Source organism: Pristis pectinata, chromosome 9 (assembly GCF_009764475.1).
Source record: "Pristis pectinata isolate sPriPec2 chromosome 9, sPriPec2.1.pri, whole genome shotgun sequence".
NCBI lineage: Eukaryota > Metazoa > Chordata > Chondrichthyes > Rhinopristiformes > Pristidae > Pristis > Pristis pectinata.
The window spans coordinates 78,310,233-78,331,231 of record NC_067413.1 but is presented as its reverse complement, the minus strand read 5'-3'; the positions used below and the strand labels follow the sequence as shown (position 1 = coordinate 78,331,231).

The following is a 20,999-nucleotide window of genomic DNA, read 5'->3' as shown; positions in this document are numbered from 1 at the left end:
TGCCTTGACCCAGGCTAGATGACCTATGTATCCATTCTGCTTTATTCCTATGTTTAAGGATTTGGCTAGGCACCCTGCTGAAAAGAAAGTATTGTTGCCAAGGTATCTGATTGAAAGCTTGTAGTGAGGCTGCTTCTGAACTGCTAGGCACTGAGTTAGCAATCAAATGAAATTGTAAACTACTTCATTGGACTGGCTAGCATACATCAATCTACTGGAATGGATGATGTGTGTACATCAACCTTGTAAAGTAAATAGTCTCTAAAATGAAGAAATGGTTCTTTATGTTCAGTGTAGCAACACTCCAAGCACTGTTCATTTCAAAGGTAATCTAATCATTATCAAGGAAGTTACGGTTTGATACAGAAACAGAACAATTTTCAAAGCTTGCAGTTTGAATTTCTGCTACAGAGCTGTCAGTATTTGCATATAAGCTTCTAAAGCTTCCCACAATACATTAAATTGTTGCTGCTTGAATTGGTATTGCTTCAAAGCAGATTCTCTGGCTTGTTTTTCCTCTCCTCAGACCTTAAAAATCATTTGAGTCTTGGAATTACTGCACTATTGGCATGGATAAGTTTCAAAAATTTTGCTATGTTCATGTTTTGGATGAATGGTCATAGATATGCACTGATCTGAGCTACACTTAACAGTCCAAATGCAAACTAACCTGGACACTGCACATCTTTAGCATGCCTCCTCAAGGATTTCATTTGGCAATGTAATCCCAACATATTATGTGATTTATCTGTTGGGAATTAACATTTTTCTCACATTATGTCTGCTCAGGTAGATAATTAAAGAGCAAACAGGAGCTTGAAACTCCAATATTGCCCCTCAACAATGTCAAGGCCCAGCATATGAGTGCTAAAGGCAAGGCTGAAACACTTGCAGCCATGTGGATGGCCTTTATTTATCTCAGTAAAGCTGAGGTTTTGTGGCAGGAAGGTATGGCTGTTGGTACCCAATAGAATTGCCACATAGAGGATGTTAACATCTTCAGAATGTCTAGAATTCACAGGAACAAAGCAAAAATGAAACAAAAATGACAAATAGGTTATCAAAAATTACAGGGGGATCTTGATCAGCTAGGTAAGTGGACTGAAGAACGGCAAATGGCTTCAATTTGGATAAGTGCGAAGTGTTGCATTTGGGAACTCAAACCAGGGTAGGACTTTTACAGTGAACAGTCAGACCCAGGGGAGTGTTGTGCAACAGAGGGACCTAGGAGTACAAGTACATAGTTTGCTGAAAGCAGCATCACATAGACAAGGTGGTGAAGAAGGTGTTTGGCATGGTGGCCTTCATCATTCAGGGCATTGATTTTAGGAGTTGGGACGTTGTGTTGCAGTTGCACAAGATGTTGGTGAGACCTCACTTGGAGTACTGTGTACAGTTTCAGTCACCCTGATGGAAGAAATACATCATTAAACTGGAAAGAGTGCAGAGAGGATTTATGAGGATGCTGCCAGGACTCAAGGGAGAGGTTGGGCAGGCTAGGACTTTAGTCCTTGGAACGTAGGAGATTGAGGGGTGACCTTATAGAAGTGTGTAAAATCATGAGGGGTATAGATAGGGTGAATGCATGCAGTCTTTTTTGCAGGGAAGGCAAACTAAAATCCAGAGGGCATGAGTTTGAGGTGAGAGGTGAAAGATTTAAAAGGTACCTGAGGGGCAATTTCTTCACGCAGAAGGTGGTGTGTATATGGAATGAGCTGCCAAGGGAATTGGTTGAGGCAGGTACAATAACAACACTTAAAAGACATCTGGATAAGTACATGGATAGGAGGAGTTTAGATGCATATGGTCCAAATGCAGGCAAATGGGACTAGCTTGGTGGGCACCATGGTTGGCATGGACGAGTTGGGCCGAAGGGCCTGATCCATGCTGTATTACTCTGACTGATTGCTGAGTAGATCCATCTTGGCTTCCTCCTGACATACCACCATCAGCCAATTCACTTCACATGATACCAAGGTGTGGTCCGGGGCACTGGACAGAGCAAACCTATGGGAGCAAACAACTTCTCAATTGTGGTACTAAAGACCTGCGCTCCAGAACTATTGCTTCTACTCAAACTGTTCCAGTACATTTGCAAAACTGGCATCTACTTGACCAAGTGGAAAGTTGCACTAATATGTTCTGTTCACAAATGACAAATCCATTTGAGCTATTTCCTGCCCAATCACCCTATTCTCAATCAGCAGAGGTAAAGAAGATGTCATTGACAGTGCCAAGAGTTCATACCTACTCACCGTGTCCCAGTTTGTGTTTTGCCGGAACCACTCTGGTCCAGACCTCATCACAGTCTTGGTGTAATCGTGGTCTGAATTCTAGAGTGACTGTCCTGGATATCAAGGCAGCATTTGCCTGAGCATGGCATCAAAAGAGCCTTGATAAAACTGACAATCCAATGGTTGGAATCTTACCTTGCATAAAGGAAAATAGTTGTGCCTGTAGGAGTCATCAGAATATCACAGCAGAGTTCCTCAAGGAAGTGTGTACCAGGCCTAAGAATCTTCAGCTGTTTCAGCAACTACCTGTCCTTCAATCATAAGGTCATAAGTAGGAATAATATCTTTAGTATGTACAATAGTGACACAAGAGACTGCAGCTGCTGGAATTTGGAGCAACAAACGCTTGCTTCAGTATTGGTTTATTATTGTCACTTGTACCGAGGTACAGTGAAAAACTTGTCTTGCAAACTGATCGTACAGGTCAATTCATTACACAGTGCAGCTACATTGAGTCAGTACAGAGTTCAATGATGTAGTACAGTTAAAAGCAATAACAGTACAGAGTAAAGTGTCACAGCTACAGAGAGAGTGCAGTGCAATAAGGTGTGAGGTCACAACAAGGTAGATCCTGAGGTCATAGTCCATCTCATTGTATAAGGGAACCATTCAATAGTCTTATCACAGTGGGGTAGAAGCTGTCCTTAAGTCTGGTGGTACGTGCCTTCAGGCTCCTGTATCTTCTACCTGATGGAAGAGGAGACAAGAGAGAATGACCCGGGTGGGTGAGGTCTTTGATTATGCTGGCTGCTTCACCAAGACAGCGAGAGGTAACGACAGAGTCCAAGGAGGGGAGGCTGGTGTCCATAATGCGCTGGGCTGTGTCCACAACTCTCCGCAGTTTCTTGCAGTCCTGGGCAGAGCAGTTGCCATACCAAGCCATGATACATCCAGATAGGATGCTTTCCATGGTGCATCAGTAAAAGTTAGTGAGAGTCAAAGGGGACAAACCAAATTTCTTTAACCTCCTGAGGGAGTAGAGGTGCTGGTGAGATTTCTTGGCCGTGGCAATTGTAAAATTCCATTTGCAAATCCTCAGCAAATGAACCAATCCATGTCTGCATGCAGTAAGACCGAGACAACATTGATGCATGGGCTGATAAGCAACAAGTACCATTTGTGCCACAAAAGTGGAAGGTAATGATCATCTTCAATAAGAGATGGTCTGATCACTTACCCTTGACAGTACCTATTGAAGATGTTCCTAGTCAATGACATTACCAATCTGAGCCCCCTAACCTTCAAAATTTTAGGGAATTGCTAGGAAGTCAACAGATCCAGTTGTGTACATTCTGTGTCTGGCTAGGAAAACGAGTAGAGGCTGGGTATCCTGCAGCAAATGACTCACCACTGGATATCCCAAAACCTTTTCGACATCTAAAAGGTCAGGAGCATGCTGGAATACTGTACTTGCTTAGATTACAGTGAGCTCCAACAACTCCAAAGAATCTTGATGCATACAGGACAAACCAGCTATTTGATTGTTATCCTATCACCCTAAATATTCATTCTTTTCACAATCATGGTGGCTGCAGTGTGCGTCATCTACAAAATGCACTGTAATTATTTGCCTGGGCTACTGTGACAATACCTCCCAAATCCGTGACCTTTACCAGCAAGAAGAATAAAGGCAGCTAGCATATGCAAACACCATTGCCGAACAAGTTGCACACTTCCCTGACCGGAATATACTGCCAATTTTTCATTGTTACTGGATCTATATCTTCAGACTCCCTCCCCTACAGCATTGTGGTAATACATACCTTCACCAGAAAGACTGCAGTGGTTCAAGAAGGTGTCTTGCCACCATCTTCTTAAATTCAGTTATGTGATGCATTCTGGTCTTGCCCGTGATGGCTAGCTTCTGAAAGGTGAATAAATAATCCTATCTACCATGTTTCAAAGATTTCACTTTTTTTTTTGGAAGATTCTGATTTTTCAGAATGGAAAAAAGCGGGTGTTTGTCTAATGTGTTAGAAGGATTCATGAAGTTCTGATAGATAAAATCATGGGATATGGAGCAGCATCTTAAAAAAATTAATGTTTTGCAGTAATTGAAGAGAGTTAGGAACTTGCTCGAAAGTACCCTCCATTCCTTGGAAAGGGAAGGAGTTCTGACAAGGGGTGTTTGATCCGAAACATTCACTTTGTTTCTCCCTCACAGATGCTGCTTGACATACAAAAACTTTTTCCAGCTTTTTCTTTTTATTTCAGATTTCCAGCATCTACAGTTTATTTTGATTTTTCATCCTCTGTGTTTATCATTATTGCAACACCTGAGGTTCCAATTTTACATGCAAAGTCTTTGAACTGTCTCTGCATCATTACCCCTACTGAGTATGGTCCAGATTTTGCAGAGCAGGTCTAGCTGCCTCCACTCACTGCACAGATCCCATTTATTTGCATTTGCATTTGCATGAATTTACTAGCCAAAAGTATCTTGTCCTCAAGTCCCTTCATAGCACTAGGGCCTCATGCAGTCTAACCTGGTCTCTTGCATGTCTATGGAAAAAGTTGAGAAAACCTTTGGCAAGAGCAGGGCAAAGCTGTGCACCGAGCTTTGACATTCAAAATTCAAAGTAAACTTGCCTAAAAACACTTAAATGTAATTAAAAATACTATAGCAAATGCAATTTATCAATAGACTCTACCACACTTTATTTTTAGAGCACAAAATTGCAGATACCAGAAATACAAAATTAAAAACAAAATGCTGGAGGCATTCAGCAGGTCAGGAAGCATTCCTGGGAAAGAAACAGCCAACATTTTATATCACAGATCCTTCATCAGAACTGGAAAAGTGAGAAACAAGCATGTTTTAAATCATGGAGAGAACTGGGTGTGAGAGGATGTTTAACAGGGTACAGGCCAAACTTGTCAAGGTAATAATTCCTTTTTAAAAATCAGCAATTAGAATCAGGTGAAATAAAGAAACAAACCGAAACAAAGGTTCAGCCACATCTGAAGAGGGAAAAAAAAAGTATGGTTAGCTGAAATTGAAACTGAAGTTCAGTATGTCCTGAGGGCTGGAACGTGTGCAGGTGGAAGAAGAGCTGCATCCTTAAGCAAAGTAGGAGGACAGAGAAAGAGATCAGAGTGGGATGGAGAATTAAATTGATAGGTGATTTGAAGCTCAGGGTTGCGTTTGTGGAAAGAATGGAGGTATTGTACAAAGTGGTAACCCAATCTACCTTTGGTTTCTTCAGCGTAGAGACCAGATTGTGTGAACTGAATAGAAAACATTTAAATTGGAAGAAGTGTGAGTGAATTGCTGCTTCACCTGTTTGGGCCCTTGAATAGTGGGAAGGAAAGAAGTAAGAGGGCAGGTATTATATCTTGTGTGGTTGCATGGGAAAGTGCTGTGGGAAATAGAATAGTGAAACAGGAAATTGCAGAGGAACACTCCCTCCAGGATGATGAAAGGGTAGAAGATGTATCTAATATGGAATCTTGGTGAAGATGGCAGAAATGACAGAGGGTGATCCAGTGAATGTGGAGGCCTAGGGCGGAAGTTGAGCACAAGAAAGGCCCTGTCCTTGTCCTGGCTGGGAGGAGAGAGGAGGAGACCAAATATGTGGGAAATGGAGATATACTTCAGAGCCCTGTCAACTATGGTAGAGGGGAAGACATGTTTGAGGAAAAGGAAAAGCATTTCAAAGGCACTGGTGTGGAACGTCGTCATCAGAACAGATATGTTGCAGATGAAGAAACTGGGAGAATGGAATAGAGTCCTTGCACTAAGAGGAGTGTAGCCTAGGTACTGTGGGAATCTTGTGGGCTTGTAATGAATATTAGTGGCTATCCTAGCCCCTGAAACGGAGATCAAGATGTCAGGAAAGGGAAGAATCAGATATGGACCATGTGTAAGTGAGAACAGAGTGAAAATTGGCACCAAAGGTAATGGAGACTTGCAAAAGAATTTCACCTTTTTCCTTCACTGAATCCTCCAACTACAATGTTGGTTTCCTTTGTGAATACCATTGAAAGTATTCATTTAGGTCCACACCTATACCTTCTGGCTCCGCGCACAGATTGCCCCTGTTGTCCCAAATGGGCCCTACTTTTCCCCCTGGTTATTCTTTGGCTCTGAATATACTTTTAAATCCCTTCGGATTTGCCTTAATCCTGTCTTAGTGATATTTTGTGACCCTGCTTTGCTGCCTTAATTTCCTTTTTAAGCACTTCCCTACACTTTTTACATTCTTGATTGGCCTCCCCTATCTTTAGACCCAGTAGACATTGCCTACATGGATTTTAGCAAGGGCTTTGACAAGGTCCCACATGGTAGGCTGGTCCAGATGGTTAGAAAGCATGGGATCCAGGGTGAAGCTAGCCAGTTGGATGCAAAATTGGTTTGGTGGAAGGAGTTAGAAGATGGTAGTGGAGGGTTTTTCCAGACTGGAGACCTGTGACCAGTGGTGTGCTACACGGATACTTGTCATATAAATGAACTGGACTAGAATGTAGGTGACATAATTAAGTTTGCACCAAAATAGGACTAGTGGATTGTGAAGAAGGCTATCTAAGGTTACAACAGGATATTGATCAACTGGGAAAATGAGCAAAGGAATGGCAGATGGAATTTAATTTGAGGTGAAGTTAAACCAGGACAGGACATACACAGTGAATGACAGGGCCCCGGGGAGTGTTGAACAGAGAGTCCTGGGGGATACAAGTACTTAGTTCCCTGAAAGTGGCAATTCAGGTGGGTAGGGTGGTGAAGAAGGCACATGGCATGCTTGCCTTCATCAGTCAAGGCCTTGAGTACAAAAGTTGGAACGTCATGTGCAGTTCTGGTCGCCACACTATAGGAAAGATTTGAATAAACAAGAGCAGGTTCAGAAAAGGTTCACAGGATGTTGCCTGGATTGGAGGGCTTGAGTTATTAGGAGAGATTGGATAGGCTGGGTTGGTTTTCCCTGGAGCAAGGAGGCTGAGAAGTGACATGATAGAAGTATATAAAATTAAGAAAGGCATAGATAGGGTAGAAGTCTGTTTCCCATGGGCATAGGTTTAATGTGAGAGTGAGGAGGTTTAAAGGGGATCTGAGGCGTAAATGTTTCACACAAAGTATAGTTGGTACCTGGAATGAGCTGCCAGAGGAGGTGGTGGAGATAGGAATAGCAACAACATTTAAGAGGTACCTGGACAGGTACTTGAATGAGTAAAGCATAGAGGGATATGGAATTAATGCAGGCAAGTGGAATTGGTATAAATAGGGCGAAGGACCAGTTTTCTATGCTGTACAATTCTATGACCAATCAAATGCTTCCTTTCTTCTCTTCATCCAACCCTCAACATCCAGGGTTTCCTGTACCTGTTGCTGTTGGCTTTCATGCTTACGGGAGCATGTTGGCCCTGAACTCTATTTCTTCTTTGAATGCTTACCACCTTGCAGATGTAGATTTACTTGCAAGCAGATGCTGCCAGTCCATATTTGTCATGTCCTGTCTTATTTTAATGAAAATTTCCTTCCTCCAGTTTAAGACTTTTATTCCTGGTCAATCCCTATATTTTTCTGTAATCACTTTGAAATATACAGAGTTATGATCTCTGTCTCCAAAATGCTCACCCACTGATACCCCCTCCACTTGATTGGCTACATTCCCCAATTAAGGTTCCCAAGATATAGTAAAAGCATAACTCATTTTAGTACTGCTTTAGAATTATTTTATTCATTTAAATGCTCAAAGTATTTTATTTTTATTTTTTGTTAATTTTTGAATAAACATTGAATATCCTGAAAGGGCACAATCTAAGAATATCCTCCACTTACTGTTGAATGGAAAAAATTGCATAAAACAAACTAAAGTATTCCTTTGTTAAAAGTATAAAACTTATTCCAGATTCATTCTTTAAGGCCCTCTTTTAGCATGAAAATTATAGATTGAAACAATGAAACCATTTATGAGCATGCATTGAAATACAAGGAACACAGTTGTAGTAATTCTTTAATTTTAATTCTTTTAATTTGTTGTCATGAAGTTGGATTCATGGAAGACATTATTCATGTTGTAGGTTTCAAACTGGAGAAGTAACAAATTGCTTTAACAATTGGCATAAAACACCAGAATTTGATTGCGCTGTATATTGTATATAGTATATGTTGGAGGTGGGAGATAAGCTATTGATAAGTGCCACAGGGTTTTACCAATTCAATGTTAAAGGCTGCAAAACTGTTTTGTGAAAATATTTGCAAGTTATTTGCAGTGAAACTCCCTTGATCTTTCATGCTGAAATGTATCATTGTACTATATTTGTACTATTATTTTGGACTAAGTTTTCAAGAAATTCAAGACTCTTGATTCTTCTGGCTTTATTATTTTCTTTCACATTAAGTTCTTCTTGGTTATCAAAATGCAAATTATGTATTAAATCTTTAGCATTAAAAGCACTTAATGCTTTGTGAAAATATGAACATAAGTAGTAGTATTGTCCTGAGAGCTCAGTGCTTGAACTTGATGTTATTGTTAGAAGTTTAAATATACAACAGTGAAATTAGTGTCAAATAATTACAAAGTAGTTACTTATTTTTGTATACTTACAGGAAATAGTCTGATTACTTTGACCTTCCACTTGTTTAAATACCATGGACTTATAGAACATTTCAACTTAGATTTGGTAAAATTGCGTCGATTTTTAGGTAAGTGACCTTGTGTTTTCCCCAGATGTCTTTTCCATATTTTTCTACTTGATAACTGTATAACACATTAGAATCCTAGAAATGTACAGAATTGGAGGTCGTTTAGCCCATCAAGTCTATCACTGCTCCAAGTGCAGCAATCCCATCAAATCCCATTCTCTTGCCCTTCCCAGCAGTCCTATAAATCATTCTCTTTCATTTTTCTGTTCCCCTTGTGAAAGCCCTGATTCTATTGATGCCAGTCTTACAGGGAGTGAGTTCCAGATCATAACTTCTGCATTAACAAGCTTTTTCTCACATTTTCCATGTATCTATTTCCTAATTTTTTAAACTGATATCCCTTGGTCTTTGAACCATCTACTAATGGGAACAATTTCTTTCTGAATCCTGTGTAAACCTGTCATGATCATGTACACCTCTGTCTCATCACTTCTTTGCTCCAAGCAGAAGAACCCCACTTCCTCCAGTTTAATCTTGCAGGTAAAATCCTTCAACCCTGGAGTCATTCTCGTAAATCTGTTTTGCATCCTCTAGAATTGTCAGAACCACCTTAAAATTAGTTGACCAAAATTGGATGTCTTTTATACATTTTTGACATATCCTCCACACTTTTGCACTCTGTGGCTCTATTTACAAATCCCGGAATCCCAATATGTTTTCTTAAATGTTCTCTGCCTTTCCACTTTATGGATATATGTTCATAAATCTTTTACTCCATTTTTTTGCTGAATACCCTTTAGAACTGTGCCACTTGGTCTGTTTTCTCTCCCCTTACTCTTTCATCCAATGTGAATCATAATACACTTCTCTGTATTAAATATCTTATGCCATAATGTCTGCCCATTCTATGTCCTCTTGCAGTCTGTTTCTATCCTTTACATTGTATGACATTTCCAAGCTGTATGTCATCTGCAAACTTGGATATTTTACCCTGAACACTCATGTTTGTCACTTTTTGATATTAAAAAAGCCAGGGTCTCAGCACCAAGCTCTCTGGATCACTGCTATCCACTATCCCATAATCTTAAAAACATTGCTTTCTGCTTAAAGTCAATTTTCTGTTTTGCTACTGATCCTTTATTCTATAACCCTAAGTTTGATAACCAGTCTTTTGTATAAACCTCAAATGCCCCATGAAGATGATATCTATTTCATTGTCTTCAGAAAATACAATTGCATTAATCAGACACAACTAGCCTTTAGCAAATCACTGCTGGGTTTTCTTTATTAAATGAAACTTCTCTAAGTGCCTCTTATTTTTCTTCCCCGATTATAGATTTAAGAATCTTCCCCACAGCTAAGGTCATACTGACCGGCCTATTGCCATTAGCCATGTCCTTGTGACAAGGGACTTGCGATTTTCTAATCTGCTGACACTTCTCCTATATTGAAGGAGAATTGGAAGACTTAGTAAGCCCCTTTTGCAAACCCCAACTCCACATCCCTCAGCAATGTAGGATGCATTCCATTCCAGGTACTTGTCCACTCTAAGCATAGAGAACTTTCCATTACCCACCCACCACCACCAACAACCACTATCCCCCTGCCCACCCCCCCCCCCCCCCCCCCCCAGCCCATCAATTTTCTGCTCTCTGTTAACTTCTGAAATTTGTGGCAGTTTATTCTACATTGGTAAAGACCAGTTATTTAGTATTCCAGTCTTCTACCGCTATCGTTTGGTCACTTTTGTCCCAGATTGGTCCCATCCCTATCCACTTACTGTCTACATGCCTGTGGAAGACTTTTGGACTTCTGTTTACATTAACTCACATTCTCTTTTCAAACCCTCTCTTTACCCATGTTATTTTCCTTTTCATTTTTCTCAGTTTACTATACTCAACCTGGTACTTATTTGTATTATTTAATTCAAGCCCTCCTGAGCCGCACCAGAGAACAACTCTGCTAAGTCATTAGACCCAGACCTGTTAAGATGCAACACAGCCATCCTGAACAGGACCTTCCTGCCCAGAATTTGTCCCAGTGCACAAGAAGTTAAAGGCCTCTCTTGAGTTTAGGCATGCGCTAATCTGCCTGTTCTTACTTTATTCCCACTGCACTGTGACAGTTTAGTAGTCCAGAAATGACACCCATGAAGCCCTTTTTGAATTCATCCTTATGTCATTGGTTTTGATGTAAACCATGATTTCTGGCTCTGCCTCCTTGGTTATTGAATGTTCTGCAGTGTCTCAATCCTGTTTTTTTTTCCACCCTGGTACCATGTCTGTTTACCACTTAGAATCTCTTCTTACTATTGTATGAATTGAGTCAGAGGAACTGGTGCTTAATATTTTTGCTCACTGGTAAGACCATAAGAAATTAGGTTGCAGTTGTACTGGAATATAGAGTGTCAGGTATACTGTAGGTTCAAATCTAGACTTGTAAATTGGGATTTAAATCAAGAGAATGCTGTAGGGTGGAGTGAACCTTAGGAGAGACTTGCAAATAAGAATATTGAAGTCATTACATTTGGGAATTGGACACTAACAGGTAAGGAGCACTTAAAATACCTCCAATGAAATCACAGGAATGATGCATTCTAGATGAATTATAGATTGTGGAGTTGAGACCAGAAAGCAAAACACTGTGTAAGAAAATAGTTTATTTCTGGAGTGGAACGCAATTGTGATGATTTCGGGGTCAAATTGCTCCCTCTAGGGAATTTGATTAGCACTTCTGATAGTGGATTGTGTTTCCACTGATGACATGATATCATTATCAAATGGGCATAGAATGACATTACAATGTTATCGGAAAAATTAGGTCACATGCTACTGATCCTTGAACCTTGTCTCCTGACCTCACAATCACTCCTCAGGTCAGCCCCAGATTCCCTTATCCTACTCTTGACCAAGCCTCTGATCCAACCTTTTATCCTGACTGATTTCCTCCTCCCCCACCTCATCCCTGTACATGGATCCAGCACTTGTTTTCTCTATGTATTCTACATTGATGTAGTGCATAAAGATATGAAGGACATCTCAGTGGTGCCTGATACTTTGGATCTTGGATGCTACTGAATTTTGTTGTGATAGGTCATTAGACTACCATACAATCACCCTTTGTGCATCTCCACCTGCAGCAGTAAATTAATACACTAATAATAAGATTTTGGTGATGTCTTCAACATAAGATTTTAATCAACTTGAGAATAATAATAATTCATTAATCTTCAGATTGAATTTGAGAAAACAGTAGCTAACAAACATTCAAGAAATTGTCTCTTGCATTTCTTTTAATATTTCCAAATATTTTTCATGTAAGTAGTAAGTGATCAAATGACCTTTTTTTTCTTTTTATGCAGTTATGGTTCAGGAGGACTACCACCGTAACAACCCTTATCACAATGCAGTACATGCTGCTGATGTAACTCAGGCCATGCACTGTTACCTAAAGGAAGTGAAGGTAAAATAAGTGTCAAAGGACTGATGTTTTCAGGTTTCCTTCCTGGGCTTTCAAATACAGCCATTAGAAATATGTCAGCAGTAGCTAGAAATAATTCGTATTCAACAAACTTTCTTAAAAATGTAATCAGCTGTCAATATTATTTTATTATAAAGAAATAAAAACACAATTTTTCAAATCGATGAGATGAAAGGCATGAACGTCAAATGTTAATTCTGTTTCTCTTCCAAAAGCACTGATTGGCTTGTTGGATATTTCTAACATTTTCAGTTTTATTTCAGATTTTGAACGTGTAGTAAGTTTGTCTTTGTGTTATCCATTTTATGTTTTCCTCTCTTCACAGTGAAACTATGTAGGCTAAGTTTATATTGTCTTGGGAATAACCAGAAACATTTATAAAAATGAGAAAACATGACCTCTATCTGTGTGTCACATGAGGTTTTAAACAGCAGGGATCATTCTGGGAACTGGGATAAAATGCCTCCTCAAAATGAAATCACAATGTTCATTGGTGAACATTGGTGCAGCATGCACAACTTCATCTTCACCATGGACCTCCAGTCCCTATATACCTCCATTCTCCATCATGATGGCCTCACTGCCCTCCGCTTCTTTCTTTACCAGAGACAGAACCAGTTCCCTTCCACTAACGCCCTCCTCCACCTGGCTGAACTTGTCCTCACCCTAAATAACTTCACTTTTGATTCCTCTTACTTTCTACAGACCAAGGGCATAGCTATGGGCATTCACATGGACCCCAGCTATGCCTGCCTCTCCGTTGGCTATGTTGAATAGTCTCTGTTCCAAGCCTACTCTGGCCCCGTTCTTCAACTCTTTCTCCGCTATATCGATGGCATGAACATTGAATTCTCCCACTTCAAGTAATCCCCACACCCCTTCCCCACACCCCCCCAACCATGCTGCTTCTTTTCTTCCCTTTTCTAGCCTATCTCTTTTTTTCTACCCCCTTTTTTCCTTTTTCTCCTTACCTTTGACCCACCCCCCAGTAGATCTGCTCTCCCCACCTACCCCGCACCTGCCTATCACTATCTCTTACCTGCATCTACCTATCACTACTTTGTGCCCACCCCACCTCCCCTCTTTTGTCCACCTATCACTGCTCTGCTTTTCCCTCGTATATATTGGGCTTCCCCTTTTCCTATCTTCAGTCCTGAAGAAAGATCCTGATCCGAAATGTTGACCGCCTGCTCTTCTCCACAGATGCTGCCTGGCCTGCTGAGTTCCTCCAGTATCATAGTGTTTTTCTTCTAGATTCCAGCATCTGCAGTCCTTTGTTTCTCTGAAATCGCAATGTTATTGTATAAGAGAAAAATTAACATTAAAAAATGTTTCCTCCAAATATTTTCTCTTTATGTTAAGTGATGTCCACATATTTTTCTCACTTATTTCAAGCAGGTAGTTCCACTCCAACTACTGTATAAATGTTCTCCCTACTTCAGACTTAGTAACTGTAATTGATTATAAAACTCCCCTTCTGGCATTGTTGGATATGAAGTCTTCAGGGGAACCTGGACTGAATCAGGAAATGGGAGGGAGCATTTGCATGGCACACAGCAATATTCAGGCAAATGGCACTGTTACTAAGTGTACAGTTATTAGAATAATAAGTGGTGGGAAGGAGGTCATGTTTATGTATTTAATATTCTCACCAAATAGCTTCAAAAAGTAGTTTACAATTGTCAAGTGTGCAATTGCAAATTTTTTTTACATATATGTAATTAAATTGAAGCTATAGATCAATGGTATTGCCTGTCAGTATGGAATAATCTGTCATAGTGTATTCTGAAACTCAAGTAAAAGCAGAAAATAAAGGAAATATCAGAATATCAGGTATCATCTGCGGAGAGAGAAACAGTTAACATTACATTTCAATGACTTTTCATCAGAACTTGGAAAAATAATGAAAAAACAATTTAAAATGCAAAGGTGGAAGGTGAGTAGAACAATATGGGTCTGTAGAAGAATGGAAAGTGTTAATGAGAAAGGAATATAAAGACATTGATTTGTTAATTTTATGCTGAGTGAAATACCCATCGAGGTATTATTGCAATTCCTCTTCTATGAGCTGCACGTAGATGTCATCAACCCATTACATTTTTATATTCAGATTTTATCACTAAATCATTATCAGTAGATCCCTCTCATTGTGTTATTATCCACTATCTGGAAAGATGTACTTTTGATTTCTATCGATTTGTCCATTTTTAAAAATCTAACCTTGAGAAAAAGTATGTATGTGCATATATTAAATGTTTGTTCATATATTATACTGCACATGCAGATGAATATTCAGCCCTTAAACATTGTATGGCCCATTTCTTCTATTCACTTTTATTCACGTGCGGGAGGAAATGGCGTGGGGTTGAGCAGAAATCTTGTATTGCTGGAAGATTTGACTTACTTGACCTTTTTGGAGGCAGGCAGACACACAGTTGAACCCATTTAATCTACAAAGATGATCATTGAGTTTGGGATACAGCAGTTCATGGGACAGGAAAGAATTAACTCGATAGAGTGAATATAATATGTCATTTTGTGCTTTAGATAACCAATTATTGCAGCAGATGGACTATGCTTTATTTTGACTTTATCACACTGCAAATTTTAGGAGTAGAAATATCTCTGGTTGTTGCTCTGCAGAGCAGAATGCATCTTTTAAAGTTGCTGCTGATGGTTTAGATCTGCAGTATGTAGTTCATCAATACTGTAAAACTTTAAAGGAATTGGAATGCACATATAAAATTAAATTTTTGGTACTTTTTCCAGAAATTAGGATTGAGCAAACTGTTAGAAATGCATTTGCACCTCAATATGCTATGAGCTGGTAACCCTGCTCTGTTTTGTGGACAAGTACAGCTCTCATGCTTTTGGGGCAAGAGAAGAATAATCTAGACCTGTAAAGTACATGTGTAATTATAAAAATGTAGACATCTTAACTTTTGTGTGCAATTAAACTTAATCATTTAGTTATGTGATATATATTTCCTTCAATTAATTAAATGAAATTGGAAAAGTTTTGGCCTTAGAGTAACTTTTAAAAGTAATGCAACTTACCAAAACCTAAAGCAAGTGTAAACAGTGAATAGTTTATGAAAAGATGGATAATGACCTTCAGCCATGAAGGAATGATGCTTGCCATTCGACTGGCTTACAGCTACTCTCAGGACTTTTGGACTTTTGAGTGTTAACAATAACTGCAGACTGCTTGTGGTAAATATGTTTATAGTACAGTAAAGAAAGGAACAATGTATATTTTTAAGCAATTCAGAATGAAGAGCTCTCATGGAGCAGAATCTAAACCAGAAATTATAAATAATACTATTTAATTAAATGCAAAATTGCATAAGAGTAATGTAGAGAGAAAGTTATAAAGGACAGGGAGAAAGAGTGAGCTAGGGCAATTGAAAGGATGCTGCAAGGTACCAGCACGAAACTTTTTTGATCATGTATAGCGATTTTCATTTTCAATGTCTAATCTCTCAGCAAGGCACCAGTATATGAAACTTGCAGAGGAGCAGTTCCAACCAGACAAACCTGTAAAATGACATTTACATCTGGATTTGTGGATGCTGCAGTTTGCTGACCAATTTACTCTATAAATAAGTGAATGATAGTCTTGCTGACAATCCTTCACAAGATCCAGGCCAGTGAATTGCTGGTTGTTTATGCTTAAATGTTTTATGAGATAGCACAATTTAGCATTTCCATTTTAGTTATTTTTGTCTAAACATATGATCGTCTTTCTCTTTAAAGTTTGCAAAGTCTGTTTCTCCATGGGATATTCTGGTGGGTTTGCTGGCAGCCGCCACACATGACATGGATCATCCTGGTGTTAACCAGCCTTTCCTAATCAAAACCAGTCACTACCTAGCAAGTTTATACAAGGTAAGTGTTGATTGAATTTGAAGTTCATTCAAGAGCCAGAATTCATTGTTTTATTACTAAAAAGAGGATGTAAATGAAGAATTAATTGCCTAGAAATTGTACATCATCTTTTGTTGGTGTTTCACTGTGTGCTGTGAATCGCACTAAAATCTAATCCTTTATGCTAGGAATATTGAGCCACAACAGGACCCAGCTCAATCTAGCGCAGCTGGAAAATTTTACTCTCCACCAATGACAGAAGGTGGCCAAAGCCTAACACCCATTATGGCTGCCATGGTGGAGAGCAGCTGCAGTGGAGGTGGAGAAACAAAATCTTGCAAAGGGATGTGGAAGCCATGGTGCAGGAGGTGGAGATGTGCGCCAGGGTTTTTTGGAGCGGGGTGGAGGTTGTTGGGGGGGGGGGGGGGGGGGGTGGGCGCAACAGGGGTGGCCAACAAGACTTGCCAAGGCCATCATTAGAAGAGCCTGACAGGATATGGTTACAGTAGGGGCAGGAGGAGGGGGATGATGATGACAGTGAAGATCACTGTGTGTTATTGCACCTGAAACCCCACAACATCACCTCAGAAACGTGTCACGGAGATGCATCTGGCACTGAATTCAATGTGATGGTAAAATCTATAAATATACCTGAATACAGCTAAATGAGATGAAGATACTTATCATCCTTTGATTGATTTTTATATATGACTGGAGACTTGTTTAGAAACTGTGTGGAGAAGACTAAGAGCACAAAGAGGTATGTGTTTTCCTTCCTGTCCCAATGATTTCCTTGCATCACAGTTATATAGAAACATAGAAAAACCTACAGCACAATTCAGGCCCTTTGGCCCACAAAGCTGTGCCGAACATGTCCCTACCCTAGAAATTACTAGGCTTACCCATAGCCCTCTATTTTTCTCATCTCCATGTACCTATCCAACAGTCTCTTAAAAGACCCTATCGTATCCGCCTCCACCACCGTTTCCAGCAGCACATTCCACGCACTCACCACTGTCTAAGTAAAAAAACTTACCCCTGATATTTCCTCTATACCTATCCCCAGCACCTTAAACCTATGTCCTCTTGTGGCCACCATTTCAGCCCTGGGGAAAAGCCTCTGATTATCCACCCGATCAATGCCTCTCATCATCTTGTATACCTCTATCAGGTCCCCCCTCATCCTCCATCGCTCCAAGGAGAAAAGGCCGATTTCCCTCAACCTGCTTTCATAAGGCATGCTCTGCATTCCAGGCAGCATCCTTGTAAATCTCCTCTGCACCCTTTCTATGGCTTCCACATCCTTCCTGTAGTGAGGCGACCAGAACTGAGCACAGTACTCCAAGTGGGGTTCAACCAGGGTCCTATATAGCTGCAACAATACCTCCTAGCTCCAAAATTCAATTCCACGATTGATGAAGGACAATACACCATATGCCTTCTTAACCACAGTCAACCTCAGCAGCCGCTTTGAGCGTCCTCTGGACTCAAGACCCCAATATCCCTCTGATCCTCCACACTGCCAAGAGTCCTACCATTAATACTATACTCTGCCATCATATTTGACCTACCAAAATGAACCACTTCACACTTATCTGGGTTGAACTGCATCTGCCACTTCTCAGCCTAACTTTGCATCCTATCTATGTCCCTTTGTAACCTCTGACAGCCCTCTATACTATCCACAACACCTCCAACCTTTGTGTCATCCGCAAACTTACTAACCCATCCCTCCACTTCCTTATCTAGGTCATTTATAAAAATCACAAAGAGCAAGGGTCCCAGAACAGATCCCTGAGGTACACCACTGGTCACTGACCTCCACTCAGAATACGACCCTTCAACAACCACTCTTTGCCTTCTGTGGGCCAGCCAGTTCTGGATTCACACTGCAATATCCCCTTGGATCCCATGTCTCCTCATCTTCTCCATAAGCCTTGCATGGGGACCTTATCAAATGCCTTGCTGAAATCCATATACACTACATCTACTGCTCTCCCTTCATTGATGTGTTTAGTCACATCCTCAAAAAATTCAATCAGGCTCGTAAGGCAGGACCTGCCCTTGACAAAGCCATGCTGATAATTCCTATTCATATTATACCTCTCCAAATGTTCATAAATCCTGTCTCTCAGGATCTTCTCCATCAGCTTACCAACCACTGAGGTAAGACTCACCGGTCTAAAATTTCCTGGGCCACCTCTACTCCCTTTCTTGAATAAGGGAACAACATCCGCAACCCTCCAATCTTCTGGAACCTCTCCCGTCTCCATCGATGATGCAAAGATCATAGTCAGAGGCTCTGCAATCTTCTCCCTCGCCTCCCACAGCAGCCTGGGTTACATCCCATCCGGTCCCGGCGACTTATCCAACTTGATGCTTTCCAAAAGTTCCAGTACCTCCTCTTTCCTAATATCTACATGCTCAAGCCTTTCAGCCTGCTGCAAGTCCGCACTACAATCCCCCAGATCTTTTTCCGTAGTCAATACTAATGTACAATATTCATTAAGTAACTCTTCTATTTCTTCCGGATCCATACACACTTTCCCACTGCTGCACTTGATAGGCCCTATTCTTTCGCATCTTATCCTCTTGCTCTTCACATACTTGTAGAATGCCTTGGGGTTTTCCTTTAATCGTGCCTGCCAAGGCCTTCTCATGTCCCCTCCTGGCTCTCCTAATTTCCTCCTTAAGCTCCGTCCTGTTAGCCTTATACTCTTCCAGATCTCTAACATTACCTAGCTCTCTGTACCTTTTGTAAGCTTTTCTTTTCCTTTGACTAGATTTATTATAGCCTTTGTACACCACGGTTTCCTGTATCATTTCGTGACTCGCCTGTCTCATTGGAACATGCCTATGCAGAACTCCACACAAATATCCCCTGAATATTGGCCACATTTCTTCCGTACTTTTCCGAGAACATCTGTTCCCAATTTAATCTTCCAATTTCCTGCCTGAGACCCTCATAATTCCCTTTACTCCAAGTAAACGCCTTTCTAGTCTGTCTGTTCCTATCTCTGTCCAGTGCTAATGTAAAGGAGATAGAATTATGATCACTATCTTCAAAATGCTCACCCACTGAGAGATCTGACACCTGACCAGGTTCATTTCTCAATACCAACTCAAGCACAGCCTCTCCTCTTGTAGGCCTATCTACATACTGTGTCAAGAATCCTTCCTGAACACACTTAACAAACTCCACCCTATCTAAACCTCTCACTGTCTGGAGATGCCAATCGATGTTTGGGAAGTTAAAAATTTCCCATCACAAACAACTCTGTTATTCTCACATCTTTCTAGGATCTGCTTCCCTATCTGCTCCTCAATATCCCTGTTGCTATTGGGCGGCCTATAAAAAAAAATACCCAGTAAAGTTATTGACCCTTTCCTGTTCCTAACCTCCACCCACAGAGACTCCGTAGACAGTCACTCCATGATGTCCACCTTTTCCGCAGCTGTGACCACTATCTCTGATCAACAGTGCCACTCCCCCACCTCTTTTGCCTGCCTCCCTCCCTGTCCTTTCTAAAACATCTAAAACCCGGCACTTGAAGCACCCATTCCAGTCCCTGAGCCACCCAAGTCTCTGTAATGGTCACCACATTGTAGCTGCCAAGTATTTATCCAAGCTCTAAGCTCATCCACCTTGTTCACAATACTCCTTGCATTAAAAATAGACACATCTCAACCGGTCTTGAGCATGTCCCTTCTCTATCACCTGCCTATCACTCCCTCTCGTACCTACTATTAGCTTTCTCTATTTGAGAGCCAACACCTATTCCCCCAGTTCGGATCCCACCCCCCAATAAATCTAGTTAAACTCCCCCAGTAGCCTTAGCAAAACCTCCCCGCCAGGATATTGGTCCCCCTGCAATTCAAGTGCAACCCGTCTTCTTTGTAGAGGTCATACCTGCCCCAAAAGAGGCCCCAAATGATCCAGAAATCTGAATCCCTGCTCCTTACTCCAATCCCTCAGCCACGCATTTAACCTCTCCTCATTCTATTCCTATACCCACTGTCACTTGGCACAGGCAGTAATCCTGAAAGTTACTACCTTTGAAGTCCTGCTTCTCAACTTCCTTCCTAACTCCCTATCGTCTTTTTCAGGACCTCATCCCTTTTCCCACCTATGTCGTTGGTACCAATATGTACCACGACCTCTGGCTGTTCTCCCTCCCTCCCTCTGCAGGATATCATGGACGCGATCTGAAACATCCTGGACCCTGGCACCTGGGAGGCAAACTACCTTCTGAGTTTCTCTCCTGCGTCCACAGAATCGCCTATCCTGCTCACCTAACTATAGAGTCCCCTATCACTAGTGCCCTCCTCTCTCCTTCCCTACCCTTCTGAGCCACAGGGGCCGGACTCTTGTGCCAGAGACACTGCCACTGTTGCTTCCCCCAGGTAGGCTGTCTCCCCCAACAGTACTCAAACAGGAGTACTTGTCAAGGGGGTACAGCCACAGAGGTACTCTCTAGTGCCTGACTCGTCACCTTCCCCCTCCTGAATGTGACCCACTTGCCTGACTCCCCGTGGCCCTGGTGTGACCACCTGCCTATAACTCCTTTCTGTCACCTCCTCATTTTCCCTGATCAGACGAAGGTCATCGAGCTGCATCTCCAGTTCCCTAACATGGTCCCTCAGGAGCTGCAGCTCGACACAACCTGGTGCAGATATAGCCTTCCCCGGAGGCAGGGAGACTCCGGGAACTCCTACATCTGACACCGAGTACAGGAAACTGCACTCATACTCCTTCCTTAACTCACGTCACCTAC

General features: G+C 41.2%; 1 protein-coding gene across 1 annotated transcript in view; it reads left to right on the top strand.

Annotated features, from left to right (window-relative positions):
* Positions 1-20,999, top strand: part of pde7a (phosphodiesterase 7A) — a 108,280-nt gene that overhangs the window by 76,719 nt on the left and 10,562 nt on the right. Inside the window, 3 exon segments of the mRNA XM_052022603.1 lie at positions 8,842-8,937; positions 12,239-12,339; positions 16,114-16,245. Of these exon segments, the coding sequence (XP_051878563.1) occupies positions 8,842-8,937; positions 12,239-12,339; positions 16,114-16,245 (329 nt within the window).